Raw genomic sequence first — 14,379 nt, forward strand, 5'->3', positions numbered from 1 at the left:
GGAAGGGGAGGGTTGGAGCTTTTATAGGGGGGGATACCCCGGTCGCCCGAGGGGGGGGGGGCGACAGGCCCCCCCTGTCGCCCGCAGGGGGGCGACTGGCCCCCCTGCCGCGCCCGTGGGCCGGGGCGCGCGCTGGGCCCAGCGGTCGCCCGAGGCGGGGGCGACAGGCCCCTGTCGCCCGTTGGGGGGGCGACAGGGCCTTTTTTTTCTTCCAGGGACCTCATTGCGAATTTGAAAAAAAAATTACACTTAAGGCCTGTCGCCCTATGGGGGGGCGACGGGGGGAATTTTTGAAATATTTCAAAACAGACATATATTTTTGAAATTTTTATTTTTAAAAAATATAAAAAAGAAAAAACCGCATATAGTTGGGCCACTGAAATGGGCTAGAGGCCTAGATTGTTCACCATGGCGGATTGACTTCAATTCTAGTTCTTACCCGTAATTTCTCTATATGAAAGCGCATCAGCTAGGCGCGCTCTCCGCATGGCCATGTCAGCCCGATTGTTGCTCACTGTTCGATCAAGCAACTGGCGACTCAGAACACGTCCCGCGTCTCCTCGTGTGGACACGCGCGCGTTCTGCGCTCCGCCGCATCCGCGCCGTGGTTCACACTGCCAGACAGCACGTTGTGCCCACTGCCGAAGCTTACTTCCTCCGCTCATTTCACACACTGTCAAAAGCTGCTACAATCCTTGCTGTTGTCCCCGTGAACACGCCTGACGCTTTCTTCTCTATCGTCTGCTCGCATTCACATTTATCGCCCTCAAAGCTGCGGCAGGCTCTCTCTCCCCCATCCTCCCCCTACACCGCGCCCCTCCTCCCTCCGCGGCGAGGTCGGCTGGCGCCCCACCTCTTCCCTCACTCGCTGTCTTCTCTCCCTCTCCACCTGGCGGAGGAGTTCCGCGCGTGTGGCCTGCGCGTCAGTGGGAGCGGCCTGCGCGCGGCGGGGCTCCTGCGGCGGCCTGCGCGGCCGCCCTCCTCAATGCTGCCTCCCTTTGGCACCCATGGCGTGTCCCTCCTCCATGCTCCCTCCCTCGGCGGCCATGACGGGCCAGCAGAGCGCGCGCGGGGGCGGCGCGCAGGCAAGGGACAGCGGTGGGGCGCGTGCGCTCGAGCGCGGCGGCGAGCAACGGGGTTGAGCTGCGCGGCGCGGAGCTCCAGCGCGGCGGTGACAGCGGCCATGGCCGGCTTGGGCCGGCACGGCCCTCCTCCCTCCCCCTTCCTTGGCCGGCGCGACCATCCGCAGCAGGCCTCCCTCTCCCTCCCTGGCCGGTGCGCAGAGATGCTGCGGCGAGTTGGGGTTGGCTAGCCACGTGGACGCCGGAGCCACAAGAACGACCGGCCGGACAGCGACTAGCTCAGGTGCCTCATAAGATCCGCTCCATCCCACGGCGCGCGTGGTGACGACCGCAGCACCTCCTATGCTCGTCGGAGTCGGCCGACGATGCCAACCACACGCGCCGTCTTATGGCTATGGCCGCGGTGGCTGTCAAGCGCGCCGGTTGCGTCATTCGGCCGCCGCCCTCACACGCGCCGGTTGCGGCCTCCAGCGGCCGCCGTGCCTCGCGGCCGGAGCCTCACAACAGCCGGCCCAGCGGCCGCTGCCTCACAAGATCCGCTCCATCCCTCGCGGATCCGCCCACTATCGCGCGCGTTCTTCTCCTCCGTCGCCCGCCCACCCGTCCGATCCGCTCCATCCCTCGCGGAGGCCGGCGGAGGCTGCAACCGGTTCCGGGAAGGCGGAAGCCGTGGATCCGCCCCTGTTCTGCGTCCGCCAGATCCTCCGACCACTATCCTAGTCAGGTTGATTGTCTCTCTCTTTTTTTACATCGTTTCTTAGAGCCCGTTTAGTTACCAAAAATTTCACCCAAAAATTTTCACCTCCCCTTTGAACACATGTATGAAGCACTAAATGTAATTAAATAACAAAACTAATTACACAGTTTGGATGTACACGACGAGACAAATCTTTTGAGCCTAATTAGTGCATGATTAGCCATAAGTGCTAACCCACATGTGCTAATGATGCGGTCAAATGCCTCAAAAGATTCGTCTCACGGTTTTCAAGTGAGTTCTGAAATTAGTTTTTTAAGTAGTGTTCGAAAAGCCATTCCGACATCTGGTCAAACATTGACGTGACACCCAAAATTTTTTGTGTTTGGGAACTAAACACCCCCTTACTTCTCTACGCTAATCATTGACAGGTTCACCGTCCACCAGTGATTTTTGGTTGCTTGCTCCGCCACCTGATAGGCCACTGCTCCTATCAGTTAAAGGTACTTACTGTTTTTTTCTCTTAACTAATGATTCCACGTGCTTACGTTCCTTGCGATTCTTGTACGGCCATTTAGTCCTCAGATACGTTTCCCTTCCCCATCACAACCCGTCTGAAACAGATCAGCTGGAAAGAGCAGTTATACCCATCTGAACAAAGGGGATGTAGCAACAGGGACAAAAAAAAATTCTGATGGATCATTCTTTGCAGGTCCCTTGTACGATGACAGAGAATATAAAGTTGAAGCTTCAAAGGTTTACATAACATTTTGAGCATATGTTTCTATTTTTAATTAAACTTCTACTAAATTACCGCAAGTCACAAGATGCTAATGTCTAAGGAATAGGTCATTGCTGTGGTGGTGATGATGTACAACACCTGTAGTAGTGGCAATCACGGGAGCATCACCGTCCAGTTATTGTTCCCAACTCTAAAATGACATCCATTTGTGCTAGGTGGAATTAGTATTCTGTTGCCCCTGGACATAAACTTCTGGCCTCTGCTTGATGAGACATGGCCTACATTATTAGAAAGCTGCAACATTAAACTACAATTGCAGCATAAGTAGGAATCATTAATCAGAAATCACAAAGGGGTGTTTTATTGAATATCCTATCTCATATCGTTTTTTACCTTCATGCAGGATGGTTATCATCTCAAGCGAACTGGCCCATACACATTTGCTTGTCACAAGCTTGGTCAGATATCAGTCCGGATTTATGGTGAAAATTCGGAGCTGCTACCATCAGTATTATTATCCTTGGGTGGTGAGGAAGGGTACAGAAATAACTCAATTAGTAGCTCTGAGGGAACTTACATCAGAAAGTTTTCTTTCCCTTCCAGGAATCACGCTGTTGGCTGTACCTGAACAGGAGATTTGTCTACTGAATCATCCATCTGGATCAGGTTAGCCACATAAGCCTCTCGCACCTACATAGGTCACCCATTTGACCTAGCTGTTCCACCTCACAGTTACCTGAAAAGGCCAGATTGTGTACATCCAATAAACAATCATTGCACCTAGGTTAATGACATTTTATTTAGTGGCCCATACCTACCTGAAGCGTCCCCTCATAAGAGAAGACTTAAAAGTGATACAATATCAGTCCTAAGAGGCTGATAATACTTTTATTACATCAGATGGTACATCACCGTACAACTCTATGCGGAAGTGAGAAGTGAAGCGCCACTATCGCGAGAATAACAACTAACACCCACACAACGATATTAACTACGAAGATGGGGTCATCAGAGTCTTGCGCCATACGGAACTTCCTGCGGGTGACCCTATCCACAGGCAAGGTTGGGTGCAGGACGGAACCTCTACTCAACGTCTTCGAGGATGAAGTCTGGATCTTCCTATATAAAAATTAAGAATGGGGTGAGTACAAACGTACTCAGCAAGTCCAACCACACCCACGGAGGGGGTATGAACAGAATATAATGCACAGGATAATTCAAGGATAATCTAGGGTTTAGTTTGCGGAAAGCTAATTTTTATGCAGGGGTTTATTTGAAAGAAAGGGGTTTTCAAAAGAAATTGTCTTGCACTGAGTAACACGTCGGGTTGATCCACACAGGATCCAAGTTTTAAGTTGCTACCGGACTCCTCATCCGCCGTAGCACACGGCACAACTGCCGAACACTTTTCCAAAATAAATCACGCCAACCCATCCATTTCCAGAAGAAACACTAGTTATGTGACCACACCGTAACTCGCCTAGTACCGTGGCCACGGCTATTTGAATAGATTCTTAACTCTGCAGAGGTGTGCAACTTTACCCACAAGCAGGGTACCACAGCTCGATCACCGTAGTGTCGGTGCAGATCCCAACAAAGCCATTACCCACCTTAGCTAGACCTGACTAGCCATCACGGGATCCACCAAGGGGTCATTGACCTATCACAGAGGTTTTAACCGGGGCATAAGTCACACAGAGCTAATCAACCTATCACAGAGGTTTTAACCGGGGCATAAGTCACACAGAGCTAATCCCTTCTCCTTGATCACCCGTTGTTCTTAGCTCTCCTGATGGCTATCAGACCAACTAGTGGGGTTTATGCTAAGCCGTTGCCCATTCAACGGTCGAGTGGTTTGCACGATAGTGGAGTTAGGTGAGATGACACACCAACTCGGTCCTTAACTGTGACAAGATGGATATCTCCCTTCTTTGCTCAACCACACAGGCACGAACACACCATTTGGCAAATCACACAGAAGTGCCATCCATCCTGTCTAAACTTATCTTTTGAAAATTTCACATTTTTCCCTTCCCACACACTCACGCATTTTCCTTTTATAAAACAAGTTGTATCGTGTCTAAGATCCTAAGCGCTCTAGCAGCGATTAACGTCCAAACAAATCACATTCAGACATTAACCTAGGTGGTCAAGGAATGGTCATAAAAAATCAAGGGTTGGCTATCCAACCATGTTTTCAGCAGGAAAAACATATATAATTTCATAAAATATGTCAATAGGTTGTGTTTATAAAAACTGGGACAAACATGCATCAAAGGATGAGATTGAACTTGTCGTCTTCAAAGCCTTCCGGGAAATCCAGATCGAGGTACTGTCCTTCGGGTTCGGGGTCGCAGAACTAGTCCTCGTTCGCTTGCTCACAGTACTACTCGTCGACGGGTTCTCCCTCGTTCACACCATGATCTATGACGCACACAAACAAGCACATAATCAAGAAAAAGAAAGAAAAGTTTTATCGTTGAGCTCGAATCGGAAACAATTAAGATATGGAGATAAGAGTAATATTTTTATGTGGTTTTCTAATGGCAAGGCCAAAACTATGTTAGGATTGGCGTGGTAAAGTTTCAGATCGATCGGAGATCATTTGGCGCATGAAATGACAGACCGAAGAGGGGTTTAGGGTTAAATAAGGATCCAGGGGCTCATTTGTAAATAGTTTTGGAATGCAAAAGGACTTAGTTGTAATTTCTTGAAATATCTGGGGCATACGAAAAGGTTTAGGGGCTTATTTAGTATTAAGTTTATATGGTGGAAGGGTTTATTTGTGAATATAATGATAAAGGAGGGCTTCTTAATTAAAAATGGAAAAGTGCAGGGGGGGGGGTACGGGCAAAATTGCCCTTCTCCTTCCTATCTCCCGCGACCAAAACAGGGGAGGGGGAGAGGGTGGCGCCGGCGGCCCTGGGGGTTCGGTGGCGGTCCGAGGAGTAGGGGAAACGGAGAGGGCGCCACGGGAAGTTGATTCCCGGCCGCGGCTCGAGCGGAGGTGGCCCGTGGGAGCATGGCCACGGCGGCGGGCGGCGGCAGGCGACGGCGGCCGTGGTGGCACCACAGCAAGGCTCGTCGGTGGCCCAGCGCTAGGGAAAAAGGGGAGGGGGGTCGTGGGGATCCCGGTGCGCCCCTTACCTTGGGCAGAGGTGGAGCGAGGAGGCGGCTCCGCGGTGGCCGGCGGGGCTTGGTGGCTATGGTGGGCGGTGGCAGCGTTGGGAGCTCGGGAGAAGGCTGTGCGGCGGTGGAGGCGGTTGTGGGGCTCGGAGGCGAGGAGGAAGGCCTACTTATAGGCGTGGCAAGGCGATGGAGCTTGGCGGGACGTGGGTGGAGGTCGGCGAGCGGTGCGGGGCGCCATTAATGGCGTTTTGGTGTCGTGACACGGCGGCGGCGCGATTCGCGGCGGCTCAGGACGACGCGATGGCTCGGGCCGGTCCTAGCAGCGCGCTGGCACGTGGAGGAGTCGGCTGCGAGGCTCGGCTCGAGGCGCTGTGCTGCGCTCTGCAGTGCTGCGGCGCGAGCGGCGAGGCGGCACAGGGAGGCGATGGCGGTGCACCGGGCGGTGCGGCCGCGTGGAATGCGTGACGCGCGTGGGCGGTGCAGGGAAGGCAGGGCGCGCGGCGCGGGCGCGGGCGAGTGGGTGTCGCGGTGGGCGCGCGCAGCAGCGGGTCGTGCGGCACGGGCAGAGGGAGGCAGCGGCGGTGCGCGCGCGCGTGCGCACATCCCAGGGGGAGGCGTGCGCGCGTGGGCAGGCGGTCGGGCTTGGGCGGGCGCGTGCGTCCGCGTGGCCGGGGAGCAGAAAAGGAGGGAGAAGAAGGGAGAAAGAGGGAGAAAGGAAAAAGGGAAGGGAAAAAGAAAAAAGGGAGAGAGAGAGGGAGAGCACGCCGGCGGGATTCACGGTCGGCGATCGCGCGTGAACGACAGGCAGCCGAGCGGCGCGGGATGGGACAGCGGCGAGGAAAAAGAGAGAGAGAGAGAGAGAGAGAGAGAGCGAGGTTCGACCAGCGGAAAAAGGGAGAAGAAAAGGTGAGACGATGAAAGAAATCGGGTGTTGGGACGGCGAAAGTTTTTGGGAAGGTATTAGGGTTTAGGGTTAATTGAGCTCAACGATGAAAAAGAATTTTGAAAATTATTTTTAGCGTGTGATTTATTTGGTAAATTTTGGGATGTTACAAACCTACTCCACTTAAAATGAATCTCGTCCTCAAGATTCGGTTGGTTCCTAAAGAGATGGGGAAACTCCTTCTTCAGAGCATCTTCGCGTTCCCATGTAGCCTCTTCTATTCCGTGTCTGCTCCACTGAACTCTTCAAATCCGTACTTCGGAGTTTCTTGTCCTCCTAGTGACAGTGTCCAAAATCTTGATAGGTACTTCCTGGTATCGCAGGTCTGGCTGCAAATCTATCACTTCTACTAGCATGTGTTCTATCTCGAGTATCCTCAAACACCTTCTTAGTCGTGAGACATGAAACACTGGGTGTATATCTGACATTTCTTCTGGTAGCTCCAGACGGTATGCTACGGCTCCGACTTTCTTCAGAACTTGGTATGGTCCAATGTACCGAGGGGCCAGCTTTCTTTGTACTTGAAATCTTCGAGTTCCCCGAATAGGTGAAACTTTAAGGTAGACGAATTCTCCCGGGTTGAAACTTATTTCTCGTCTCTTCTTGTCTGCGTAGCTCTTCTGCCGGGACTGGGCTGCTTTCAACTTTTCGCAGATTTCTGCTACTCTTTCTTCTGCTTCCTTTATAAGTGCGGGTCCAACTAGGGCACGTTCTCCAACTTCCGACCACATCAGAGGAGTTCTGCATTTTCTCCCACAAAGAGTTTCAAATGGTGACATACCTAAACTCGCTTGATAACCGTTGTTGTATGAAAATTCTGCATAGGGTAAACTCTGCTCCCAATCCTTGGCATAGGTAAGGACACATGCTCTCAACATATCTTCCATGATCTGATTTACCCTTTCTGTTTGACCATCCGTTTGTGGGTGGTAGGCGGAGCTGAAGTCTAATTTGGTGCCCATGACTTTATGTAAACTTTTTCAAAACCTAGAGGTGAATTAGGTCCCTCTATCTGAAACAATTCGGCTGGGTACACCATGCAATTTTACTATATTTTCCACATAAAGCTTAGCTAGCTTTTCTCTGCCGTAATTGGTCCGCATGGGTATGTGTAGCGAAAATGGCCTCTCATGCCATATTTCAATATAATGTTTTGGCGATTGATGACACACGCAACACTTGAACTAATGTGTTTGCTTAGATGATATACTCAGGCTTTTAGGTTCAAGTGATGACAAAGAGAAGAGAGGCGAAGCTAGGCCCGAAGGGCCGCCCCTACGGGGGTTCCGCCCCTCGCGGGTCTCAGGGCAGCGCCCTGAAACCTAAAAGAAATCAAGTCACCGGTTGAACCGACGCCAAGCAAATTACACACGTCGGTGCATTGACTTGAGCACGTCTGGGAGTTTTAGTATCACCGGTTAAACTGACGTAAGGCAAAATGTACTCATCGGTGCAATGACAGAGATGGCCTGCGGGCTAGGGTTTGGCACCGGATGAACCGACGATAGGAAGTTTGAATACGTCGGTGCAATGGCAGAAGCAGACCAAGAAAAATGCATACATCGGATGAACCGATGATGCACCGGTTAATGGCGTCGGTGCAGTTGTCCAGAGAGTTTGTTTTTCAAGGATCAGAGGACAGTTGCACTCACCGGTTAAACCGACGCTAATATTACATACACCGGTCGATTGCGTCGGTTGATTGCCCGTACACGTAACGGCTAGTTTTCAGTGGGCAGTTTAGTATCACCGGTTAAACCGACGATGGCAATTTGGGGAGCATCGGATTAACCGGTGTTAAGCACATTTCTGGCAGCTTTTCTCCAACGGCTATATTTGCTTGTGCTGCCTATATATACCCCCAAGGCCGCACCATTTGAGTGTGCTGGAGTTCAAGGAAGTATACAAGAGCTAAAGATCATCTCCAACCACCATAGAGCTTCATTGTACATCATATAGGCTTAAGCACACTTGTGAGAGTGCTTAGTGCTTGTTTAGGCTTAGTTCTTGAGAGAACTAGCTTGAGAGAAAGTCTTGCTGCGGCAAGCAACTTGTGTACTCGTCGTGTGACCCTCCGACTTGGTGTGGAGTGGCAACGACACTTTGTGCGGGGAAGGAGGCCCCTACTTGGTGTTAAAGCTCCAAGATAGTGAAGACGGTGCCATGGTGACGCTTCGAGATAGACGGTGGCGGTGACCTCGTCTTTGTGACTTGGCGTCACTTAGCCTTTGCTTGTCGGGAGCCTTGGAGGCGTGGCAAGACGGTGATCAAGCGAAGAGACTCGGCATCACACTTGTTCTTTGTGAGCAAGTGGCCGTGGACGTAGGGAGGGACTTTGGTGTCCTAACCGAACCACGTTAAATCGTGTGTCTTGGTGTCTTCACGGGAGTTTGCATATCCTCTCCCTTACCGCTTTACTTACCGCATTACAGTTTCCGCATTTACTCTTTCTTGCTTACCTTTACTTTCCTAGTTAGTTTGATTAGGATTGTCTATAGGTTGCAAGTCTTTTGGGGTAAGTAGAGGGTAGCATAGATAAACCTTAGTCATAACTAGTATGTGTAGGATGTGTTAGGTTTATCTTATGTAATTAGATTGAGCCCTAGGATAGAAAAGCGATTAGCGACCCTATTCACCCCCTCCCCCTCTAGGGTCGGACACCCCGGTGATCCTTACAGTATGAAATGAGCCGCTTTAGTGATTCGGTCCACTATTACCAATATGGAGTAATGTCCTTTCTGTGTTCTGGGCAAACCCACCACAAAGTCCATTCCTATCTCATCCCATTTCCAAACCGGGATGGGTAGGGGTTGCAACAATCCTGCTGGCTTCTGATGTTCGGCCTTTATCCTTTGGCACGTATCACAATGGGCGACAAATCGTGCAATATCCGCCTTCATTCCTTTTCACCAATATTTTTGTTTTAAATCCATATATATCTTGGTGGATCCAGGGTGGATGGAGTAGGCCGAGTTATGGGCTTCATCCATGATTATTTGTCGGAAGTCTCCTTTCTGAGGCACACAAATTCTAGTTTTATACCATAAGGTTCCCTCATTATCCACTCTAAAATCTGGTGCCTTATTTTCTCCAGTATGCATTCGGATTTCCATCAAGTCTTTGTCCGAACTTTGGACCTTTCTGATTTTATCCTCCAGAGTAGGTTGAATGCTCATCTTGCGAATGGAACCTCGAGGGACAATGTGCACATTCAATTGTGCCATCTCTTCCGGCAGATGGGCATCCTTGGGTCCATAAGATTTCCGGCTTAAGGCGTTAGCTACCACATTAGCTTTACCAGGGTGGTAATGGATTTCCACATTATAATCCTTAACTAGTTCTAACCACCTTCTTTGCCTTAAGTTCAAATCTGGCTGGGTGAAAATATACTTTAAAATCTTTTGGTCGGTATAGATCTCGCACTTATTTCCAATTAGATAATGCCTCCAAATCTTGAGGGCATGCACTACAGCTGCAAACTCCAGATCATGTGTTGGGTAATTCTGTTCATGAGGTCTGAGCTGTCGAGAAGCGTATGCAACAACTTTCCCGTCATGCATCAGTACACACCCTAATTCTTGTCGGGATGCATCACAATAAATGACCAAATCCCGATGAATGTCCGGTAGGGTCAGTACCGGAGCGGTTGTCAACCTTCGCTTCAATTCCTGAAAACTTCTTTTGCAGGACTCTGTCCAGACGAACTTCTTTTCCTTCTTAAGTAGTTTTGTCATGGGCCGGGCTATCCTGGAGAATCCCTCAATAAATCTTCGATAATACCCAGCTAATCCAAGAAAGCTTCTGATTTCACTAACATTAGTTGGTTGCTGCCAATTGGAAACCGCTTCGACTTTCTCAGGGTCGACTGCTACTCCTTCTGCAGTTAGAATATGTCCAAGAAAAGCCACTTTCTCTAGCCAAAATTCACACTTGCTGAATTTTGCATAGAGTTTGTTTGCTCTCAAGTTTTCCAAAACTACCCTCAGATGTTGCTTGTGCTCCTGGATACTCTTCGAGTAAATAAGTATGTCGTCAATAAAGACTATGACAAACTTATCTAACTCGTCCATAAACACCTTGTTCATGAGGTTCATGAAATATGCAGGTGCATTGGTGAGTCCAAAAGACATCACTGTAAACTCAAACTGCCCGTAACGGGTGACAAAAGCTGTCTTTGGAATGTCTCTTTCTCTAATCTTGAGCTGAAAATATCTTGACCTCAGATCGATCTTGGAGAAGTACTTGGCCCCTTTTAGTTGATCGAAAAGATCATCAATCATGGGGAGGGGGTACTTATTCTTGATGGTAACTTCGTTCAGCGCCCGGTAATCTACACACAACCTCATACTCCCGTCAATCTTCTTGACAAATAGGACTGGGGCTCCCCAAGGCGACGAGCTTGGCCTGATGAAGCCAATTCATTGTAATTCCTACAGTTGCTTCTTTAATTCTGTCAATTCAGAAGCTGCCATCCTACAGGGTCTCTTGGCTATAGGAGAGGTTCCCGGGACTAGGTCGATGACAAACTCTATATCCCTATCTGGTGGCATTTCGGGAAGTTCTTCAGGGAAAACATCTGGATATTCGTTTACTACCGGGACTTCCTCCAAGGACTTGGCTTCCATGCTAAACACCATTGGGTCAGATCCACTTTCCCGGGTATGGCAGGTCACTCGTACTCCTTCTTGGTTCGTTAGGTGTACCACTTTGTCAGTACAACCTATGAGACCATTGTGTTGGCTTAACCAGTCCATTCCAAGGATCACGTCTATTTCCTTAGACTTAAGTACTACTAGATCTGCTAGAAATTCTATCCCACTTAAATTAATCCTTACCCGTAGACAACCTAGTTGACACTTGATGTCACCTCCCGGCATCCGGGTTAATAGGGGTGTTTTTAGTAGCACTGTAGGTATATTGTGTTGTTCCACAAAACCTGAGGATATGAATGAGTGTGATTCTCCAGAATCAAATAGTACTGTTGCAAGAGCTGAGCTGACTAGGTACTCACCGAGCACTACGCCCTGAGCTCCTTGAGCCTCCTACGCGTTGATGTGGTTGACGCGGGCTCATCCAAATGACTGTTGGGGCTGCCTCATCTGCTGACTGTTGTTGCAGCTGCGGATGGGCACTCGGTTGGCACCTGACAGAACTGGCCTTGGTCCATTCACCGTGTTGGAGAAGACTGATGTAGCAGGCGTGTTCTTGGCATATGGGCAGTTAGCAATGAAATGTCATGTCTCTTGGCAGTTGAAACAGGCCCTAGCATTGCTGTTGTTGGTGGTGACCTGGCTTGCATTGCTCTACGGGGCCTTCATGGTGTTCTGGCCCCTGAACTGTGTGTTAGAGGCCTGTGGGCCTGTCACCTGAGACTAGGTCCTATACTGCATTGGGGCCTGATATCTTGGTGCCATATAGCTGGAATTCCTTGGTTTCTGGAAGCGGTACTGCTGGCGGGCCTTGCTTTCCAAAAACTTGCGCTTGTTATCCGTCTTTTCATCCGCTTTGGCACTTTCTGTGAGAATGGCCTTGTTCATCAGAGTGTTGAAGTCCGGGTAGATCTGAGGGGTAAGAAAGGTCTGGAGTTCGGGGTTCAATCCCTTCTTGAACATGTCCTGCTTCTTTTCATCATCGTTCACTTCCTCTGGTGCATATCGGGCCAGTTCCATGAACTGATGGGTGTACTGTTCCACCAACATGCTTCCTTGCTGCAGTGCGCGGAACTCATCCGCCTTGTGCTTCATGGTGGCCGAGGGGATATGATAGCGACGGAACTCCTTCAAAAATTCCTTTCAAGTGATGGTGGAGGCATCTTCGGCAGCAGCACAGTAATTCTCCCACCAGGTTAAGGCAGTCCCGGTGAGTTGGTGGGCTGCCAGAAAAACTTTGTCTCGATCCTGGCATTCGAACGGCTCGAGCTTCCTTTTGATCACACGCAGCCAGTCATCTGCATCCAAGGGGTTGCTGGATCCGCAAAGGTGGGCGGCTTCGTCCTCAGAAAAGCTGTCAGCTTGTTCATGGTCTGCTCTCGTGGCCGCTTGTTTACGAGAGCATTGGCCAGTGTTTCCAGTATGAGGGTCTGGTTGTGTATTATCTGTGCCAGGTCCCCGAGGGGTGGTGGTGGTGGCAGTGGCACTTCTCCTTGATTTTCTCCTCTGTTCTGGCTCACTTCCTATTCTTCCTGAGGAGGGTTCTATCCATTAGGCTGTACTCCTGCATCAGCGGCTGCAGGGGTCCGGTTACGGGAGGCCCTCGTACCGCTTCGGGAAGCCATCTATAGATCGGGGAGAGCCTTTGTGAGATTGGGATTAGAATTACGTGATGTTTAAGTTGTTTAATTTGTATTTTTGAAAAGGTAGAATCTACCTTCTGTCGAAAAGCACACAGTTTGCCAACATGCACACAAACAAGTAAACAACAAGCACACACAACTTTATTACTGCAAGGGAGGGTACAACACGGAGGCAAGACTATATCGCGTACTAGATGTCCGGGTACATGTTCACACTTAAGGGTACAACTTAAGCCAAGGGGGCTGGGAGGGTACAACACTAGGATGGCGTCGGGCATTCTACTCGCGGGGCGAGCCTTCTTCTGGGGCGGAGTGTGCGAGTAGTCCTTGCTCGCCGTCCTCTAGGTTTCCATTTTCCAAGGGTTGCGTAGCAGCTTCTCTTTCAACGGCAGCAGTAGACCTTTCATTGTTCTCGGGTGGGGCTTGTGGGGTTCTCAAGAGTGGTCCCCATCCTATGACGGGCGTCCCGAGTAGAACATGGTCTTCCCCAATTGCTGGAACTGGCGTCCCACTTCTGGTCCATTCTTGCATACGCCGGTCCCGGGTCTGCCTGAGGCTCTCCTGGGCAACCGCTTCGCTGCTGACCGCGGCTGCGGCTCTTGCCTCGGCTTGGGCTGCCCGTATCTATTGCAGTCTCACCGCGAGCTCTGGTTGTTCGGCTCGATGGGTCTGCTCCCTCAGGATGCTGGCTTGCTTATCAAAGAGCTGATCCAAGGAGGCTAGGTAGGTAGCCACTTGGTACAGGGGGTCTTCTTCATGGCAGCGCCGTTCCGACTTCTCATGCGAGCTTCCCAAACTGGGGTCCTGATGGGCGGCGGGAAAAACCTCATTGGTGTGGTGGCGAGGTGTCTTTCAAAAATCCGGCATAGATAACGGAGTGCCTTCCTGACGGCCAAGGGATAGGTGTCCTGGTACCTAAACCCTGTGGCGGTCACTCGCCATGGCTGGATGTCGGGATAGTGGTCACTTCTGGCGATGACTAGGATCACCCTGCAGCGGAGGGTACCATGATGCTCGTACTCTCTGCTGTAGTACCTTGGGCGTTCCGTAACGCCAAAGCTTTCCAGGGCATTGGTCAAGAGGCTAGGGAAGCCAGGTGCGGCTTGGCAAAAGCCCTGGGTCCATCCTTTCTCAGCCATCTGAAAGCAAAGATAGAGTGAACACGTTATGTACAAGTATTTAGGTACAAGGGGGAATAGATGGTATTTATTATTACAACATGGTGTGATACATATTTCATGGATACACGATTATTAGAATAGGAGTTCTAGCTTGGAGTGCTACTCCTATCATGGGGACTCTTCTTCGGTCTGGATAGGGCATTTCTTTGGTGGAAGACACTGTTCCATCACATCATCTTCGGTCTGAGTACCCCTATCCCAATGGGTTTCTTCGGGTTCTTCTTCTATCCACCCACCTATTCCTCTGCGAGCCTTGTACTCTTGCCATTGGGCTTGGAGAGCGGCTAGGGAATACTCGGCGTGTGCGTCTCTTGTC

The 14,379-nt window shown here is 50.5% G+C and overlaps 1 protein-coding gene across 18 annotated transcripts in view; it reads left to right on the plus strand.

Annotated features, from left to right (window-relative positions):
- The first annotated feature begins 1,101 nt into the window (after positions 1-1,101).
- LOC120674041 overlaps positions 1,102-14,379 on the plus strand; it is a 28,497-nt gene continuing 15,219 nt past the window's right edge. For 4 of the 18 annotated variants that reach the window (XR_005674954.1, XM_039955107.1, XM_039955109.1 and 1 more), the window contains exons 1-5: positions 1,102-1,806; positions 2,208-2,279; positions 2,489-2,532; positions 2,922-3,055; positions 3,122-3,184. Coding sequence is in view for 14 of the 18 variants with exons in the window: in XM_039955107.1 (XP_039811041.1) it covers positions 1,471-1,806; positions 2,208-2,279; positions 2,489-2,532; positions 2,922-3,055; positions 3,122-3,184 (649 nt within the window). In the remaining 4 variants the exon portion in view is untranslated. Of the gene's footprint in view, positions 1,807-2,207; positions 2,280-2,399; positions 2,533-2,921; positions 3,366-14,379 lie in introns of those variants that run through there. The other 14 variants (XR_005674953.1, XM_039955104.1, XM_039955106.1 and 11 more) reach the window with 7 other exon arrangements.

This window comes from Panicum virgatum, chromosome 5N (genome assembly GCF_016808335.1).
Source record: "Panicum virgatum strain AP13 chromosome 5N, P.virgatum_v5, whole genome shotgun sequence".
Taxonomy (NCBI): Eukaryota; Viridiplantae; Streptophyta; class Magnoliopsida; order Poales; family Poaceae; genus Panicum; species Panicum virgatum.